At 40.3% G+C, this 21,183-nt stretch overlaps 2 protein-coding genes across 2 annotated transcripts; both read left to right on the plus strand.

Moving 5' to 3' along the window:
- The first annotated feature begins 2,642 nt into the window (after positions 1-2,642).
- LOC130179035 (receptor-interacting serine/threonine-protein kinase 2-like) lies at positions 2,643-13,951 on the plus strand. Its single transcript, XM_056391742.1, has 11 exons — positions 2,643-3,211; positions 4,393-4,546; positions 5,105-5,260; positions 5,774-5,931; positions 6,494-6,543; positions 6,683-6,844; positions 7,446-7,531; positions 9,480-9,581; positions 9,829-9,925; positions 10,157-10,360; positions 10,768-13,951. The coding sequence occupies exons 1-11, from the start codon at positions 2,967-2,969 to the stop codon at positions 11,154-11,156; spliced, it is 1,803 nt and encodes a 600-aa protein (XP_056247717.1). The 5' UTR covers positions 2,643-2,966; the 3' UTR covers positions 11,157-13,951.
- Positions 13,952-14,776: 825 nt separating this feature from the next.
- Positions 14,777-21,106, plus strand: LOC130179036 (Y+L amino acid transporter 2). The gene is made up of 10 exons (XM_056391743.1): positions 14,777-14,927; positions 15,250-15,773; positions 17,311-17,436; positions 17,525-17,669; positions 18,624-18,747; positions 19,528-19,631; positions 19,721-19,817; positions 19,962-20,111; positions 20,227-20,410; positions 20,737-21,106. Exons 2-10 carry the CDS (start codon positions 15,263-15,265, stop codon positions 20,829-20,831), a joined length of 1,536 nt encoding a protein of 511 aa, XP_056247718.1. The 5' UTR covers positions 14,777-14,927; positions 15,250-15,262; the 3' UTR covers positions 20,832-21,106.
- The last annotated feature ends 77 nt before the right edge of the window (positions 21,107-21,183 follow it).

Below are 21,183 nucleotides of genomic sequence, written 5' to 3' on the forward strand. Positions count from 1 at the left end.
GTATCTCCTTGCGTGTCCTGTTGCTCTCCAGCCTCCTCCTTGTGTTTGCCCTGATGGTTTGTGACTTTGTTTCGCTGGTTGGTTTCTGGATTTTCGGGTTAGGGTTAGGATGTTGAAACCACCGCGTCTAATTTCACATTTTAGCTGTTAACACATCACAGGTCAGATAACAGAGGATACTCAATAACTCAGGCTGAACAAGAATCAAACCCAGGAACGAGGTAAACAATTCTCTAGTCCTGCCATGCTCACTGTTTGTGCTGCTGCAACAAGAACACGATGTTTCATCCCCAATTTTTCAGTTTGAAAATGTAACTGGCAGCTGATATTACGCTTTAATAGCAATAAAATCTAAGAAAATGTTAAAGGTTAATTCAGGGGAAATTAAAAAAAAAAAAATTAAAAGACAGAGTTTTATTCTTTGTTCACCGTCACCAGAAAGTTTGATTTTCCTGTTCTACTGTGAGATTCTTATATTTGCTATACCTTGTTGTCTCAGGATGAGAGTTTGATGCACCACTGATTCACTTCCTTCATATTTTTTAAATTTATTTTATGACACATGAGGCAATTCAGTTTGACACTTCATTTAATCATTTATTTTATTATCAACCATATAAATACCTCATATTAATATTAAACATTTTGTATCTTCAGCTATGTATTATCTTTCTTTCATGTGGGAAGAAACTGCTCCTTCTAACAAATATAAATAATGAAATTTATTCTGAATCCTGCACTGACGTGACGAAACTCCCCATGCACAGCCAATATTAACGATCAGGTGTTGGTTGGCTGCAGGCACAACTTCAATGAAAATCAAAATTAACGCTGGTTAATTTTGATTTCACTGCACAGAGATGTCTTTGAAGAGATTTTGAGGTGAAGACAATGACCAGAGGGTGGCACTGTATAGCAGTTTCCAAAAGTAGAGCCACTGCACCTGAATGAGAGGGACACTGGGAACTTCATGTTCTGTTCTCGTCACTCTCAAGGTAATTTCTCTGAGCCGTGAACACAGCGCCCCTCGAAAATGGGCTGAGATGTTTTTCTTGAATGAAAATGTTTCATTCCTTTCAGCAGTGTGTGTGTGTGTGTGTGTGTGTGTGTGTGTGTGTGTGTGTGTGTGTGTCAGAGCTTCAGACCCCATTCATAACCTTGTTATCTGACTGAACAGCCATTTTGTTTCATTTCATTCATTCAGAATTATTACTATGAGCAGGGAAGGACAGAGTGTAGTAGCTCACTTATACCAGCTCAGTGAGAATTATCCCTGACAGACCTGAAAAGTGTTGTCCGCATTGTGTTTCTTGCCTAAGATATGTGGGGAATTCTCGCTGATGGTCTTGCTGGGTTATCAAAAAAAAACACAACAAGGCAAGTTTTGTGAGATCAAGGTCAGTAGCAGCAATAATCTGGTGAGTAATTTGTTGACACCCTCTACTTCACAGAGGGTTTCAGATTACAAGACGACAACGTAACACAGTCATGTGCTTCACAGTGAGGCCTGGCCCCTCAAGCAGGAAAAGTTCTTTCTGTTTAGATGAACAACAAACAAATTGACCAAACATATCGATGAAGCACAAACTGTGTGAACACACATTATTGTCAAGTAATAATATTGTGACTGATTGTATTGTGTGATTGTGAAATATATTAAATAGCCATATACCACACCAACAAATACATAAGTTAAAATACAAAACTGAAACTAAGACAAAAAATACTAAAAGTCTTAAACTGGTAGAAATATCATAGGATTTTTTAACATAATTTAATTGTAAATAGTGATACATAAGATAACAATGAATTGATTACACAGTAAAGTCATTATACAAACTATAGGCTATGGACTATCCTTTGTGACATATATTCAATATAGTATCATAAAATATATTCTACTATGTAACCATATTATCCCAAGTTTTAAATAAGGATTTATAGTTTTTGCCATTAAATTTCAATCTATCTATCTATCTATCTATCTATCTATCTATCTATCATCTATCTATCTATCTCTTGGAATTTACGTTCTACGTTGTTTTTGTTTTGTCTGTATGGTTTTATAAAATTCTGCTAAACTATGAATTGGATTAAACATACACTTTATTACCATAACTAAAAATATCTAGTACAAATATGAGTCTTATGAGTTCACGTATTTATGACCTAATGAAGTATACTTACTTTTTTTATACTGAAATGTATTTTTCAAATCAACAACGTGTTAGTGGGAAAACCCCACGTCTGGGGTATTCCGGTATGAATCTATGGTTAAAATCCCGACATTAACAGTTGCGTTCAGGCTCTAAGGAGGTGTCACTGTTCCAGCCAAAGTGAAACTAACTATTCATTTGAAGCCTCAACCAAAAGACTATGTGAACAACTCATAAGCTTCCCCTCATCATATTTTGTATTATTAACCTATCTTAGTTTCTCTCTATAATTCGTCTCTGAATTCAGTATCTCTTTATGCTCAGAGGGCTGTTTAAAAGACCAGCCGCACAAAAAAACAAAATAAATTCAGGTCAACTATCCGAATCTGTTAAAAATAAAACCTAGGATCGTGAACGCATCTGGCGAAAACCCGGAAGCGTGTCGTCATTAGCAACAACAAACCCACCTGCCTTAAATGACAGCGGGGCACAGTGGCGCTCTGTTGTTTTCGCTCTTTCGTAAAGACTCTGACAGCTGGTCACAGGAAGCCCCTGTAGCGTTTCATGAGTAAACGGGAGCGTGAAAGCTCATACATTTAATTCTTGTCGTTGGGTGTACGGCAGTTTTGGTCAGGAAACGTGTGAACTGTTAATCGTTGGCTCACTCAGCCGTCCTCCACCTCCGCCACATTAACGTTAGCTTAGCCTGCTAGCGTTCCGCGACATTATGGCATGCGTGTTAATGGGAGAGCTCTTCCTCATTGCGTACACCTAAAGAGGCAGTTCTGCTTTCAGTAGCTGACCTAGTGGATGATAAATCCTCAGAGACTTCTCGTAAAAGGCTCACAAACTGCCATGGAACCGTGCGCGGCTATGGGCTGTGTGAACATGGGCAGCCTGACCAGCACCTTACCGGTGATCCCCTACCAGAAGCTTACAGACCTGTACTACCTGAGCAGAGGCGGCTTTGGCACCGTGTTTAAGGCGCAGCACTCCGACTGGAGGACCACTGTGGCCATCAAGTGCCTGAAGTTCGACTCGCCTTTCGGGGAAAGGTACCGTCACCATCTCGTATAACAATTTAGGCCATGCACACTGTCAGGAAGGAAATTTAACTCTTAAATTTAAGGATGAAATGCTCTCAAACAGAAACTTAAATTGTGCTTTTCCGGTAAAAAAAATTATACAGAAAAGTGAGCATCCACTGTACAGTCACAGAAGACTGTAAGATGCAAATGAGAGCATCAAGACTTGAACTGGTGTTAAATTTAATTAAATGTCAGGCTTGCAGGTGCATTTGAATCAAATGTGTCGCAGGAGTTGTTTCAATGCTCTGTCTGTGAAGCTGCTGCAGGGTTTGACTCTAGACGATTTAATCTGTCTGCATTCAGGCAGCTCAGGTGAATGAAAAACTTGCTCAGAGCCGCATTTTTAAACCTGAGCTGCACAAAATGATGAAAATAAAACAAGCCATACATATACACACACCTTTACATGATGTAATGGAGACACTCTTTCTACATTACCTCAGATGTGTGTAGCTGTTTCTGTACTATTATTTCATTTTACCTACTGGTTGATATATATGCTAATACTAGTACTTCATTAATAAATAAATATTAGCTGATATATTGACTCTGTGATCTGTTGGTTTGGCTACAATGGGTGTGTCATAGCTTTCTCTTTGAGCCAGCTGCATGGTTTGTTTCTAGATGACAGAGTCAGTCTGCCCTCCTGCAGTTGTGGTTCAACGGAAATTTGTTGAGATCTCAACATTTAAAGCTAATCTGCGCTAATTCTCAAGAAATATTTTGAGTACAATGACCCTTTATTCCCCCGTATAATGATGCCATGACGGATGGGCATAACTCAATATTACCATTTACTGACTTTCAACAGGATCATAGTGTAATGATATGCTTTATTAATATTATTTTAAATGTCTATAATCCAATTGCATAATTCAGAACAACCTGCAGATACTAACAAAACTAAGTGTTTTGTTTCATACATATAAAGAATTTGGCCTCATGTTATACCTAACAGTGGAACGCAGGTCATTGCTTGCATACATTTGTAACATCATGATGGGTAGCAATGTCTTAAAGTTTCCGTCTTAATACTGTGATAATGACTTTACCACCTGTACCTCTGTGTACACAACACTACAAATGTCATCAGTGCTTTGGTGTTTTTAAGAGTTAATACTGACTCTGTATCGCTGGCTGTGTTTCAGAGAGAGGAACTGCCTGCTGAAGGAGGCTGAGGTGCTCCACAAAGCCAGATTCAACTACATCATCCAGATCTTTGGCATTTGCAATGAACCAGAGTTCTTCTGCATAGTCACAGAGTTCATGAGCAATGGCTCTCTGGACCTGTTGCTCCACGAGGTAGCTATATGTCAGCAGGTAGCATAACGAGGCTGAGAGTAGTTATGTATAAGGTATACATACATTGGCTTCCTCTTTTACCTGGGAAAGGAGAACGAATGTGTAACTGATCAGAAACAAAATAGTTTTATTTACTTTGAATTCAGTTAAATTTCAGTCACTATTGAACAAGAGAAACGCCTACAGTTCTTGTTTTTCACCTCAGTTGCCAGAATAGCTGAAGCGCTAACTCATTACTCAACGTGTACATGTATGACATAGCTTTCTCTTCTGTGACACACCAAACCACTCCAAAAGTGGAACTTGGAGGTATTCAATGTCTCTGATGAAACTTTGAAACAAGCAGGAAAAGAAAAGTGAAGAGAGCAGGCAAACATAGTTTGGGGAAATTCCCTCTTGTGTTAGTATAGTAAATTTTTTCTCCCTCCTTTTTTTATTCTTGCATCACTTTGTTCTGTAGTCTCAACACAGTATAACACACCCTCTCTCTCTCTCTCTCTCTATATATATATATATATATATATGTTTTTATATCTGGCCTGTTGTCTCTTCCTACAGAAGGACATGTACCCAGTTCTTGCCTGGCCTTTGCGACTGAGGATTCTTTATGAAATTGCACTTGGGGTCAACTTCCTTCACAACATGAACCCACCGCTCTTACATCATGATCTAAAGACACAGAACATACTGCTGGATGGTGAATTTCATGTTAAGGTGTGTCTGTCAATGAGATTTGATATGGTATGTGCTGTATGTGTGACATGTACCACTTGGATCTGTCTGCTTTGTTTCTTAAAATACATTTTCTGTATTGAGTTTCACAATTCTGTTGTAAAACCTTACTGCTTTTGGATAGAATTTTCTTTTTTAGATTTTATTAGAGCTGAGTCAGTTCTCAGACATTTTCTTTTTACATTTTTAGACAAAATTATTAAAGGATTGAGAAAATAATCATCGAATTAATTCATAATGAAATAATTGTTAGTTGCAGCCAATATCATTTCTTTGATTAATTGAAGTCCACACTTTAGCTTAATATCTAAAGATACAAAATGTGCCAGAGTGTCTGCCATTATTATAAACAGGACAACTCTCACAACATAGCTAAGGTTCTTGGAGCCCCAACCAGTTGTCTTTTAATCAATTAAAGTTAAAAGTTGAAGAAAAGTTATGTTAAAATAATTCTATTCTCAAATAGTGCTAACATTTTGCTGTCGTTCTGTCCAGATTGCAGACTTTGGCCTTTCAAAGTGGCGGCAGCTGTCTGTTAGTAAAGGCTCAGGGTCCAAACCCACAGAGATGGGCGGCACAGTCATCTACATGCCCCCTGAGGAGTACGAACCATCCAAGAGCCGCCGTGCCGATGTGAAACATGATATGTACAGGTGAGACAACAAATCCCAATAACTTGTAATTACAACACTAAGTATGTTCCCCTTTAATCTGGGTATGACTTAAATCTCAAGATGTTTTATGTGTGTGACGTTCAAATGGTCAGTGGTCAAATTATTGGGTAGAATTTGTGAATGGGTGAACTAGATAACTTTATTTCACTGTTTAAAACTCTAAGTAAAAGATTGTCAAACACAGTCAGCACTACGAGGAAATGAAGTTGTCCTGCCTGGCAGCATGAGACATATGTGCCAACAATGGTTTGGATTGTTGGCATACCAAACCAGAACACTGTGCAGGGATTTATGCCAAAGACTAAATCTGTCGATCATGTCCGGCTCAATCAGCCAGTAAATCCTCTGTCTTGTGCAAGTTAGAGTGAATCTCTCTGGGCTATTAAGCTTTTGGGCGGTGGATCTGAATTCTTACAATGAATCATCAAAGCAGCCTCTCTGGGTAGCTTGTCGTAAAGTCCCTCAGCTCTCAAGGGGAATACCAGTGGAAAAGACACAACTCTAATTTCCCTTCTCTCTCCTCTTGATGTTTACATTACAGCTATGCCATCATAATGTGGGAGGTGCTGTCCAGGCAAATACCATTCGAAGGTAACACATTTCTTATTAAATTAGTTTTTGTAAATGTATATCCAAGCCTGACTTGTCACTCTCATTTAGTTTACTTGCTCTTTGAGGGAGTTTTCATGGTGTTACCAGACTAAACTAGTATGTGTGTGTCTGTGGTCAGAGGTGACAAACCCCATGCAGATTATGTTCAGCGTATTGCGCGGTATGCGTCCTGACACAACCCTGGAGAGCCTGCCCGCTGAGATCCCCAGCAGAGGGACCCTCATCAGTTTAATGACCTGCGGCTGGACCTCTAACCCTGACGAACGGCCTTCCTTCCTCCGTAAGCTCACACCAGTTTTTCAATGACAGGAACTCATTTCTGGAAGTAGACTACAAATCCCACCTACTCAAGATACTTGCACTTTTTTTGTATCGCCATGACATTTTTCACAGTTTGGGATAACCCTGTACTGTTGAGTAACAGACACGTTTTTCTTAGGCTAAATTTTACCCTAACGAAGCAGCAGTGACTAAGTATCAGCTTCCTGTCATGATATTGAAATTTTCTTCTGTCTTCACTGAAACACTATGAATTTCTCTGCCAGCACTGACTCAAAGTATACATGTTCAAGGCAACTAGCTTTTTATGACTGAAATAATCAAACCCTCTTTGATAATCGAAACATGTAGCAGATTTATGAACTTATAGTTGTTTTCTGTAATGTTTTAATGACTGTACAACTTTCTTTCATCTGTGCGTGAGAGTCACTTAAACCAAAGACCAAATAGGCAAAGTTTGTGAGCTGTTGTCCAAACTGATACAACCACATGACTTGGGGAAAAAAGTAATACTAGTCAAAGATAGTTTTGTCCTTCCTTGTTGACTAGATTTCACAGTGTGACGTATTTTAATGGCGTGTTGTGTTTTCCTGCCATTTCAGAGTGTTTGATTGAGCTGGAGCCCATGGTGAGAACGTTTGATGAAATAGACTTCTTGGAGGCCGTGCTGCAGATCAAGAGGTCAAAGGTCAGTCACAGGCTTTTAACAGTGTTTTATTTATTTTTTTAGGTGTTATATGCCTTTAATTAGATAGCTGTCAGTAGAGCACCACAGGAGCTGAGGGTAGAGAAAGTTGGGGAACGACATGCAACAAAGGTCACCGGCTGGACTCAGACTGGGGATGTTGTGGTTCATGGTCGGCACCTCAAACCCAGAGACTAGCAGTTCTCACAGTTCTGGTTCACTGTGATGGAGGTGATGGGTATGGAAACGGAGACAGAGGGAGACTTGAGTTTGCTCACCTTTGATGATAACACACAGAATGGGGACGTTGGTAACATACAGTAGCTTTACACTAAAAAGGTTGTCATTTTGATTTAGGCAGGAAATCATCTTCTGTAGGTGTTTTCCTATTTACTGAACAATTCATCTAACAGCCAACTGCCCCACAGCATTTTAGTGTCCACTTGTGGGGGATTTTAACTGCACAGGGCAGGTCCAAGCTATAGATGTGTGTAACTACAGGAAACATAACACACACATTCTCAGGAGGTTTTTCCCTGGATACACGATTACTAAAAAAAAACAAGTAATTATTACATAATCCAAAGGCTGTTTGCCTTTCTATCATGTCTCAGTTGTGTAGGGTAATCTCCCTGTTCAGGAACATACAAACAGCAAACTAAAGCTGAATATCTGATGTCTCTGCACAAAGAAAGGGGGCTAAAGGTTTAACTGTGTGTAATCTCGGACAGTTTAGTTTAGTCTGTGACTAATAAAGGATGACAGGTCAAAAACTGTGCTTCATAATTTCCCTTTACCATATCCTTCCTCTATTCAGTTTTGGTGTGTGTACATGTGAGGGAGACCATTGCTTCCAATTACGAAACATTTTACAGGAAAACTACTGCCTGTAAGTTAAAGTAGGATTAGGCCTTAGTAGATAGCTGTGGTTATCCAGAACAGGTAAAACCTATTGCTGTGTTAGTCAGGTCAAGTCAGTTTTGTTTTGTTGTAACAGGGACAAATCCTAACAGAGGTTATCTCAGGTCACTTTGAATACAGAGCGGGTATAGACCGTACTTTTTATAATACTATTTACCTAGACCCAATATTCCCTCATGAGCAAGCACTTGGCAACAGTGGCAAATAAAGGCTCCCGAAGCAGGTTCAAGGTGCTCGGCCGTTTGCCTCGACTGCCTCAAGAGAGAGAGAGAGATTCTCAGATGATGATAGTTGAAAATACAGACTTATTTTCTTATTTTTCCACTTTTTATATTAATAAATAATGAAAACCAAAATTTCTTTGCGCTTGAACTCAGAAATGAATTCTAGGTATTTATTGTCTAGTGTTGGTATGTCAGTATGTCTGTGTATTAAAAGACTTGTCAATTACTGGGAGTAATATTAAATTCCTATCTTGGGTTTTAAATGTTGACAATAGAGTAACTCCAAATCGCCCTTGCTGCAGAAAACTGAATACTCAGGACAAATGTTGTTGCCAAAAGTCCAGTAATTCGAGTACTCATTGCAATCCCCTCTGGCTTTAACTGCAACAAAACAATTACACAATGCACAGCTTTTAAATCCAAAAATAAACTGGGACCTTTTGATATGAGCAACACTTGAAGGCAGCAAAACTTCCACCAGAAGAAAATATAAGTAATAATGAAGTGATAATGAAATAAATGAAAACTGTTCTGGTTAACAAGCTGTTTTTTTTCTCCTCTTGTAAATGGAAAATACACGTTTCCTTATGTGGACATAAAGTTACAGTGTTTTCTTTTATATAAGGGTTTGCAAATAAAGCGTCTTATTTAGGGTTAGCTGTTTTATTAGTTTAATTAGCTCTGATTCCAGCGTATTTAATTTAACACATTCCTAACATTTGATTGTTGCCCACAAAGTTTCCCTGTCGCTATGATTCATTCCCCGTTTCCTGTTTGTCATCCACCTCGTCTTCCTCACTCCACAGTTGAGGCAGAGATCAGGCTGTTGTTCAGCTCAGACGGTGTGTGAGAAGAGGAGTGAGAAGGGATCCCTGAACATGCTGAAGAACAGTCCCAGCCCCTGGCCAGTCAGTAACCACTCATCTTCACCTACGAGTTTAGCTGTTTTAGCTGTTCAATGGATGTCTTTAACTGACATGTCTCTGGAAATATCAAAATAAAAGTCTAAAATTAAGCAGTGATACTGGGGGAGCAACTTCTACATTTAAGCCTTGTATGTTTTGGTATTTTTATGTGATTACTGCTGTATAAGTGTGTGAGTGTGTGTGTGTGTGTGTGTGTGGAAATTAAGCATTACTGTCTGTTCTGCCACAGGAGAGTTCAGGCTCGGGCTCAGCCTCTTGTTCTTCCCAGGACACGGACATATCCCAACCAGGTGACCTCATCAGCAGTAATGCTGAACCGTCTAAAGGTAACAGCGAGACTGGCATGTATGTCTCGGCATCATTTAATTAGTGGTTATTCTGCTGTGAGATTGAGCATTGACTTCTGTATATCTTATAAATGTACAACATATAAGGGCATGGTTCATTGACAAGATGGACAAGAGCATAGACGAGATCAGATGTAACATTTAATATAAAATGAGCTTCATTTGTCGCCTGGGTACATCACACCTCTTGCTCTGCTCTTTTTCATGTAGGTAGTCTTCCACCGTCATTCATAGCTAATACTCTGGAGCCTCCTGAGTCTCTGAAGGACCAAAGCCAAATCAACAATCTCAACGACTTCCAGAGCGCCAGGCCCCTGAATGATTTGAACATTCCCATCAAGTCTGGCCTGCCAGTGACGGAGTGTGAGACTCGACTGAACAACCTCACTCTAATGCCACAGCCTCAGCAACAAGGTACAAGCATTGAAAGCATATGTCTTTGCTCTTGTGTGTATATGTAGTCTGTTTTTGGTCTTTGTGGTAGAGGGGAGGTGATGAGGCCCAGATCTGGTTTAGCGACACCTGGAAGTTGCCTTTTTTTGTCTGTTTTTTATGCCCCTTTCTACCTGTAATTCTGCTTCTCCTTACTGTGATGTTTTTGTCATGTGTCCCGTTGTTAAAGAGTTTTTTTCTTAACCAGGCTGTAAGGATAGAACCTGTCCTATGTTGCACAGATTGTAAAACCCTTTGAGGCAAATTTGAGAATTTGGGTACATAAATAAAAATGACTTGACATAGCTAATAACAGGTAATAATAATAATATGACATACTTTTACAAAATCCGAATCACAGCTCTCTTTCTCTTTTTCTTCCCTCACAGTAAATTACACTCCTCCATTGCAGCAGTCCCCACCCTCACAAGGCCCCGTCGCCCAGTGGATCGCAACACGGCGTGAGGACATCGTCCTCCAGATGACAGATGCCTGTTTGAACCAGAGCTTGGACGCCCTGCTGGCCCGCTCCATGCTGATGCGAGAGGATTACGAACTTGTGGTGAACCAGGCCACTCGCACCGCCAAGGTCCGCCAGCTCCTGGACAACTGTCACAGACACAACGAAGACTTCTGCCGCATTGTCGTCCGCAAGCTGCACGACAACAAGCAGATGGGTCTTCAGCCGTACCCGGCCGAAATCAGCTCCCCTACCGCAGCCATCGTCCCCAGCGCACCGCCAATGTCCACGTCCTACAATATCCCCAGGAACATGTAGCAGCAGTTTCAGCCAAGCAATGGAAACTATACAGTTTACAGTCTGTTCCGACGTTACACTAAAGTTGACGATTACTGGTTCCGCTGTCATCAAGATGGTCACCATGTTTCCTGCCGGTCTTTCCCCGAAAAGGATTGAGAAAAACACGTCACAGGTACTGAACCAAACTACTGGTTGGAAAGTTAATATCCACTCATCAGTAAGAGACGGATTCGATTCTGAATTATCAGAATCAAAAGATTTTGACTGAATCATTGATTTTATTTAACAATGTTGTGGATTAAATGAGGTGATTTATTTATAGTATTCACACACTGAGTGGATGTATTCCAGGGTTTCACTCATTTTGGTACGTAACTCAGTTACCATTAGTTATGTAGCCTAGTATTTTTATTTATGTGTGTGTGCGTGTATGCGTGCGTGCGTGCGTGTGTGTGTGCGCGCGCACAGCCTTATTTGTAGAATGCAGACATCCTCGACACACTCAGTTGATCTGAGTAAGTGACAGGACGACTGTTAACATGCTGGTAAATCTGCAAGAAAAATAAGATTTATTCCTATTATAGCAATCTCATCTAAAAGAATCATGTAGTTATCTGTAATCTTGACTTTCCTGACAGTGTTTCCCACCTGTGAAGGGGTACGTGGCCCTCAAAGGAACAAAGGGTGTCTGTCTTGGTTTGAAGCACATATCCATTGATAAACCAGTGAGAAAATGCATCATCGAGTGCTGTACAAGAAATACTCCAGAGCTAATGATAGCAATCTAACCATGTGTTCTTGAACATTAACAGTGCCACGTAACTCAGCTGAAAGGTTGGATTGAGTTGTGATTTTGGTAGACTGTGACAGTGTGGAAAGTTTTTGTCCTTGGCTGGGCATTTTTTCATCCCTCTCTTTTTACCACTGAGCTAAAGAGAGTCACTGGGACCTGGTGTAAAGAGGAAGTTGAGATTGTAATATAACACCCAGAATGAGAGGGATGTGTATGTATGTATGTGTGTGTGTGTGTGTGTGTGTGTCTGCATGTCAAAGTGGACTAAAGTGATCTGCCCTCTGATTTCTTTTGGTCTTCTCAGTAGTGGCGTCACCTCTCAGTATTCTTAATAATGTTCACTTTAGACACTTCAGACTCATCTGGATGCTTCAAGAGTTACAGTTCTTCCATGCGCTCTGAGCTAAGATTGAAAATTAAGAGTCACATTTTTATCCTACTGAGTTGAGACAAATGCAATACATGAACAGAGTAAATCAAACCCGCTTTGCTTGTAGCACTGTATGGTACAGTCTAAGCTGTCACGCTGCTCAGTTTATTACTCTTTACTTGTGAAACTTTTTCTACTGTATCTGTGCCGCCTAAATCTGCTCAAACTGACAGTAAGACATGTTGAAAAATCTGTTTCTTCTAGACATTCAGCAAGGCATAAATCTGTTCAATGCAAGAAAATACATCGACATGAAAACGGTAGCATCATTTTATCTCTATATATAAGAGTAAAACCTGTTTGTCAGCCCCAGAATTCACTGTCACTTCATTCAAATGTCTTACATGTAATGGATATTCTTTGTGCCAAAATACATTCTAGTAAAGAAACAAATGATTTCTATTCCCATGACACGCTCATTACTTTCAGTCCTCCTTAACTCATTTGTGTTTGTGTGTGCGTGTGATAGAGCTGCATCTAATGATGATTTTCATTGTCGAGTAACTGGATGATAATTTTCTCATTTGGTCTTTTATGGTTCAGAAAATGGTAAAAACAAAAAATGCAGTTCACTGTTTCCCAGAGCCCAAGGTGACATCTTTTTTCTGAACAACAGTCAAAGCCCAAAGGTTTTTAGGAGACTGAAGACTAAGAAAACAAAGCAAATATTTACATTTAAAAAGCTGGAATCAGTGATTTTCCTTTGGTATTAATGCTTCGAAATAATTTTATCAATTAAGTGATTATTATAATATTCTGACCATTAACTAATCATATCAGCTCTAGTGTGTATGTGTATAGTTTCTCATGAAGAGCCTTACTGCCGTCGTCACTACTTTCACTTTATCAAATGGGTGCTCACATTACAGTATTGTAGCTACTGTCTGTATATCCATACATTCATCACAGAATAACCTTTTGTTTTCTTTCCATTTCTCTACATAAATGCACTTCCTCATTGCTCATTATATGGATACACAGGCTCCCTGTCATTAAGTCCAAAGTAAATTGCAGTTCAATAACAACTGCGCTTTGAAGTACACAGTGGGAAATGGACCCCAGCAGGTCATTCTTACTAGAAATATTACACAATGATGTAACGTCATTTAAATGACAACAAGAAGGCCAACAAGGTCGATATGCTTCCATGATGTTGGACTTGTATTGCCTTGTCTTTGATAACTGTGCCTCATATTCTGCTTTGAGTCTCAACTATAGTAATGTGCAAAAGCCTTTGACACACATATCAAGCAAGGATGAGTAAAAATGCTACAAATTTAATAGCCTAAATATGTTTAACATATTTTGTATTGTAGATGATCGTGTCATCTTTTTATATGTATTTTCATCCGTGATCAGTTGTTAAAAACTCATGCATTGTTTTGTTTTTTTTAAGTGTTGATTTGATATTCGTAGCGTTGCCTGGCCCATAATTTGGGACATAATTTAGTGCCCATGTCATTATCAATGTCAGTTTATCAGTAATATTATGTGCTACATAAAGTTCAGTTGATGTGTAGCTGTGGTTTCAACAACTAGGTATTTTTCACAAACTGTATCAAACGCATTAAAATTGTTACTCTGTTTTTACTTCTGCCTGCTTTCGTCTTCTTTCTTTCTTTCTTTCTTTCTTTCTTTTTATGTATCATTAATCCAAGGGCAATATTTAGTCAGTTAGAACAGTTAGGTCATATAATGTTATCATCTATATTAAGCTACTGATCGGGATGCCAAGAAGTAAGAGGGCTTGTGTGTAACCGTGGAATACTGAACGGGCCCACCTGGGACAAAATGTCACTGGAAGAGATGCGTAACACCTACAGACGCAAAACAACCTCAACAAGATGCAAAACGACTACAGAGATGCAAAGAGAAGCAAACCAACAAGGAGAGACAAAGCAACCTCAAAGAGAAGCAATATCACCACAGAGATGCAAAAGGACTAAGAAGATGCATAAACCACAACAAGAAGACAGAAAGAGATGCAACATAAAACTACAAAATTACCACAAAGAGATGCAAAATGATTATAAAGAGATGCAAAATACCACAGATGTAAAATTAGCACAAAGGAGAGTCAGTTTGCATTTTGCACTTTTATTTTCGGTGTCCTGCTCCTATGTAGAAGAGGGGGGCTTTTTAAATGTCTTGGGCCCACTGGCTGTTCAAGTGTATAGCAACCTGTCCGAGTGACTGATAGAGAAGCAGGTGTCGGACCAATCACCAATCATTAAATGTTCTTTAATGACTGACTGGTCTTCTGTTGACCCAGAAGCAGACTGGTTCCCTCTGTCTTTGCTGATGAAGGCTCCCTGGGGGCAGGGACGAGGTCTGCTTGTCTCTGAAAATAGCACAGAGGGGAACACGAGAGTTTCAGCTCGCCTGCTGCTGGAAAAAACACCCGTTGTGGTCGTGCTGTGCTGCAGCGATTGCAACACTGACAGTCATGTTGCTACCTCAGATATGATCTCACCAATGTGTCACTGGCACAGAGGAGCAGCACTGACCTGAGAGACACTACATGTTCAGACGGACACATACACTGTTAGATTTACCAAAACATAAGGTAAATTCACTTCCTTTTTCCTTTTTCTTTTTCTTTTCCACATTTGCCCTTTTTTTTTTTTTTTAAGAATTATCGCACCTGTTAAGTAGGTTTTATAAATGTCTGGAGCCAGGAAGTGTGGACTATGAAGAAAAACATTTCTGTTAGTGACCCTTTGAGCATGTGTGACCTTTTCTTGTTTACTTGACATTAACAGGGTGGTGCTCAGCTTTTATGTTTCAGCCTGGAGTTGTGTAGTTGAAGTTTAAAGTACAAGAATCGTGTCATATTAATTGTTTAAACTAGATTCCCTCTAATTCTTATTTCATCATCCCCACACCAGCTCTGCAAGACCAATGGAGGATCTGAGGGAGAAGATAGGGGTTATGTCACAGACAATATGCCCAAGATCACGGGCTCCGTCTGACGAAGACTTAAAGGCCCCAAAAGAAGAGAAAATGCAGATGAGGAGAGAAATCTCTCTCATGAATGGAATCTGCCTCATCGTGGGCAACATGATTGGCTCTGGGATCTTCGTCTCACCAAAGGGTGTACTCATGTACAGTGCCTCTTACGGACTGTCGTTGGTGATTTGGGCTGTCGGAGGGATCTTCTCAGTGTTCGGGGCTTTGTGCTACGCAGAGCTTGGCACCACCATCACGAAGTCTGGAGCCAGCTACGCCTACATCCTGGAGTCGTTTGGCAGCTTCCCGGCGTTCATCCGCCTGTGGACGTCCATCCTGCTGATCGAGCCAGCCAGCCAGGCTGTGATTTCACTGACCTTTGCCAACTACCTGGTGGAGTCTCTCTATCCGACCTGCCAACCGCCGTACAATGCTGTCCGCCTCATCGCTGCAGCCTGCCTCTGTAAGAAAAACTCCTGTGTGTGTGTGTGTTTGTGTGTGTGAGATATACTAGATTTAGCATTTAATTCATTACCCAGAAAAACACGTTGCAAAGTCCCCACGGCAAAAGAGAGAAAAAAAAGAAAAGCAGTCTGTGATTGAGAATGTAATTTAGTGAAAGTTAATCAGCTTTTTAGCTGTAAATGTATGTCCACACATTTTGTATGGTGAAACACAAGAGTGAGTTCACTGCCGCCACTGCGGTGCTGCAGGCAGAGGAAGGCTGAAACAAAGCACGTACAGGTGTTGATAGGTGTTGATCCATAAGAAGATAAATTTGTGATTTTAAGTTCCAAAAACCATCTTGGTTAGTTTTAGTAGTTTTACATCTCCTCTCTCTGACCTTTCTGTGGAGCTCTAGCAACAACAGGTCAGTGGTCCAATCAGAAAAGAGGAGGCTCTGAGCCTCTCTTCTGATTGGCTCACTGTTTTCTGAGTATTCCAATAGAAATGTAGCAGATTACAGGTAAACACTCAGAGAAACCAAATCCTGCAAAGTTGGATGGTGGTTCTGAGTGACATCACAAAGTTACAGAAGTCCTGATGGCTCATTTTAAAACACAGTTTCACAGTTTCTGAATAGGGGCTGTGTGCATTTCTCTGTTCACTGATCATTTTGATACTTTCACAGTATTAACAAAGAACCTAGAATCTCACTTTATGCAATATATGACCGTTAAAGTTATTGGCCTTACAATTTCCGTGAAATTATTAATTAACTATTTACGTTTTGTTTTTTTAACAATAGCCATTCAATATAATTACATTCAGTTATTACCTCTCTATAGAGTATTTTTCATTTCAATCCTGTTCTGGATTTAAACCACCTAACGATACATGTATGTTATCCAGGTTTACAGTGTGTAATTTCATCTTATTGATGTCAGCCTAAGTGTTTACTATTCACTCTTCCAACTCAGTCTCAGAGCTGGATTAAATTATTGCTAATGCAAACCCAACATTTCCTACTGCTGCTAGTTCATATTAAAACCTTTCAACTGGGATGGCTTTTATTTTGAAGTAGTCACAGGAAATATGATATATTTGTCAGCAGTAATTTCCATTCAGCGCAAACTCTGTAACCCTTCGTGCGACTGGCACAGGCTATAGTTGGATCTCCAGTACTGTAAAAATACCACGGTGGTTTACAGCCGGCTTTGTGCTGTGAAGAATGTAATTGGCACAAATGGTATTTAGGTGGGAGAGCGGCACTGCCATGAGTCATGAACCACTCTCTCTGTACCCACATACTGAATGAGGCTGAGATGGTTGGCTAAGAACTATAACTTTAAAAATTCAACTTCTTATAAAATGAATTTCACAAACTGACCAATATGGTTTCCCACTGTTTCCTGAATGATTGCTCTTTGCCTGCTCTGCACATGCCGCCTAACAATAAAAGCAGAAGCTGTGTTAGGCCTCGTTCGTAAATCATAAATCAATATGTTAGTCGTGCAGAGGAAGATTCATTCATTGACTTATTCATCTGCTTTATCCAGGTATGCTCATTTTCATCAACTGTGCCTATGTGAAGTGGGGGACTCTAGTCCAGGACATCTTCACTTACGCCAAACTCATGGCGCTCTTCCTCATCATCATTGTAGGACTCCTGAAATTATCTACTGGTAGGTTCAAATAAAAATATGAATGCATAAAAGGAAACAGGAAATAAATGCCATGTGTTTCAAACTCTGACTTCTCTTATCTGTGTAGGAGCAACAAAGAGCTTCGACAGTCCGTTTGAGGGCTCCTCTACAGATCCCGGATCCATAGCTTTGGCCCTCTACTCTGCTCTGTTCTCCTACTCTGGCTGGGATACACTCAACTTTGTCACAGAGGAGATTCAGAATCCAGAGAAGTAATCACACAGACGTACCAAAAGAAACACTCTGAGACATGTACATATATACTTGAGCCTTATGCAGACACATTTGACACTTTAATTTACTTTTCCTTCCTGTTTTTGGCTCACTGCCCAGATCTACTCACAGTTAGTCTCTGAACAACCCAGCGCTGAATGGTTAACATGCTTCTGAATATTTAAAAAAAAAAAAGGTTAAAACAGATGGTGAAAATGAGCCACTGAAGATTGTGCTAAAACATAAAACTCATTGAATGTTTTTCTATTTGTCCAAAAAATACCGAACTTCCAGTAACAGACATTTGTTTAGACTTGAAAAGTGTTGCTCTTTGTGATGAAGCTGCAGAGAATCATCAAATGACTCAATTGAATTGAACCAAACAACAAAGTAAGTGACTAATTAGTTCATGAAATGGAGAATCGACTTTTGTCCACCAAAATCTAATCAGTTCATCCCTGAGTCCAAATGAATGTTTTTACCAAATTTGAAGAAATTCCCTTAAGGCGTTACATAAAATGTCATGGCAACAACTTTGTGTTTTTATCAGAATCAGCGTTACTGGCCAAGCATGTGAACACATACAAGTAATTTGACTGTTTTTTGTTTCTCTCGATGAACTTACACACTGATGCAATAAACATACAGCGTAACAAAAACATTTTCATTAAATACCTTGAGATTCTTCGCTACATGTATTAGATGAGTCTGGACAGACATGGATCTAAACTGCCACTTGACTGGTTGGCAGAGACAAACAACCACGAGGTGGTAATTTACATTTCTTGCTTGTTGTGTTTAGACGAATTTAGACAGAATAAGAACAGAAATAAAATCACATGAGCTGGAATTACAACGTAATGGATTGACAAGGTGTGAAGTGCAACTTGAGTGAAACCTATTCTGCAGATCTCTTTTAGTCATTTAACCTCACTGTGTGCTTGTTGTTGCAGGAATCTGCCCCTGGCCATTGCGATTTCCATGCCCATAGTGACCATTATCTACCTGCTGACCAACGTGGCGTACTACGTGGTTCTGGATATGTCATCTCTGCTGGCCAGTGATGCTGTTGCTGTGGTAAGATACCAAGGCTTAATCCCAATGGCCCCCCGAAGGCCTAAATCCTGAACCCTCACAGACTTTATTCCTCTTTTTGCTCCCTGTTTGTAAACAAAAAAATTATATTGGATAAGAGCTGATGAAAGCATACATGGAATTCATCATCATGCCATCATAGGACAAATAACTACATGAATCATCAGTGAGCTCTGTGTTTATACTATGGAGAGCCAGACCCAAAGATACTTACATGTAACGTTAGGGTTTGTTCCTTTCATGCTTGTTTGTTAACCATTCTTCTTCTATGTTCTTCTTTTTTCCACTTTATGGTGGTTGTTTACCATGTTTTTAATGCTTCCCCCCGTGGTAACCCAGTGTTTAACATCACAACGCGATGAACTGTGGGTAAAGTCAGGCAAAGTTTAATGGGAAATGTGCATACAGGGCTCAAAATGTCTGCGACAGAGCCCTCATGCACTTGATGATTTGACAGCGGGACAGCCGTAAGCCCTCATGGACTTTGCGGGAATGCAACTCAAATTGTGTTGAGTCCGTGAATGTGGACACTGGGCCCAGAAGCTACCTGAGAGAGAGACGATGCTAAATATAGTCCTGTTCTACTTAGAAATGTTTGGCCTGAGACGTTTTGCCCTCTGAGAAGAAAACAAGGCTGCAGAGATTAAAGCAGAAGCAGCTTGCAGTGAATTGACAGTGAATTCTGGATCATACAATGCTCTGAGGTATTTATAGGCTTTGTTGACCCAGAGCTTAATAGACCAAGTGAATCTGATCCCGCAGACATTTGGGAATGCAGTCCTGGGCCCGTTCAACTGGATCATCCCTGTTTCAGTGGCCATGTCCTGCTACGGAGGACTCAATGCTTCTATCATTGCTGCCTCACGGTACTCACAACACACTGAACAGGCAGACTTCAGGCCCACGTCATGATGAGTATTGTGACAGTAACTTTACATCTTTATTGATCATGCAGGTTGTTTTTCGTTGGAGCCAGAGAGGGCCACCTCCCCAACAGTCTGAGTCTGATCCACCTGGAGCGCTACACACCTATACCTGCCCTGCTGTTTAATGTGAGGAGCATTTACCTCACTCTTGATTATACAAATGAACATTTAATACCTCAAATGCCAGCACGTGCACGTCACTTTAAAGAACAGAAAACGGTCACATGACGGGTTGGTACATGTTCTTTTTATTGTGCTGTGTGGCTGCAGGGGTTAATGGGCCTGATCTTTCTGTGTGTGGAGGACGTGTTCCAGCTCATCAACTACTTCAGCTTCAGTTACTGGCTCTACGTGGGTCTGTCTGTGGCCGGCCTCATCTACCTGCGCATCACTCAGCCAGACAGACACAGGCCCGTCAAGGTGCTGCACACAGTCGAAAGTGACTGAGTACATTCAGCCGGTTACTGTACCTTTGTGCAAATCTGAGCTCCTTGAACTTAAATAACTGGAGATGCGTGTCCACTTCTCTCCACAGTTGACCCTGATCTTCCCCTTCATCTACTGTGTGTGCAGCCTGTTCTTAGTCATCGTCCCTCTGTACGGAGACACAATCAACTCTCTCATAGGAATTGGCATTGCTCTCTCTGGGGTGCCAGTTTATTATGTGGCCATTTACCTGCCTGAGGAGAAGAGGCCAAAATTCGTACGCAAAATAAATGGTAAGATTTGGCCTCGAATGTCCATGTACAGAAAATATGATATTTCAGAGCAGTATATATTTTAAGGTATGAATATCAGTTATATATTGTCCTTTTTTAGCCATTTAAAACATGTGGAGAGGAAGTGATAAACGGTGGGGGAACACTTCCCTACTGAGTTACTGAAGTTCATTATAATATTTAAATCCTTTACACTGTCTGACTCAATATCACTTTTAAAATACAGCATGAATCATCTTGGATTATCAGTGACAGTTGTATCTGACCTCTCCACTCCCTCTGTCTTTTCACATCCCTCCCACACCCTCCCTCTTCTCCTCCTCCAGACTTTGCCACCAAAATCACCCAGACGCTGCTGTACTGCTGCCTGACTGAATTTGACGAGCAGGAAGAAACACAAGCAGGCACTAAAACACAGTGAGCTGCAGACAGACTACGTCGTTGGCTGGGCTGCCTCCTGCCTGAGGCCCCAGCCCTGAAAAACAAGGACAGCGCAGCAAAGCGTAGACTCACAACGTGAGGATTACTTCTGGCCAGGTCAAGTTAAAAAAGGCCTGATGTCTCAAATGACTCACCTCGAAGGAGACGGCACTTGAGAGATGGCAAACTGTTGCTTTCTTCTGTAAATGCGATTTCATTTTCTACAGAGATTGAATAATATTTTCTATGAGGATTTAATAAAACTATTTAAAAATATGTAGATCGAGCTCACATTTTATTTTTGTGTGAAGATGTGAGATGATTACTTTTTGTTTGTTTAAAAAATATGTGGC

Source organism: Seriola aureovittata, chromosome 12 (genome assembly GCF_021018895.1).
Source record: "Seriola aureovittata isolate HTS-2021-v1 ecotype China chromosome 12, ASM2101889v1, whole genome shotgun sequence".
NCBI classification, from domain to species: Eukaryota; Metazoa; Chordata; class Actinopteri; order Carangiformes; family Carangidae; genus Seriola; species Seriola aureovittata.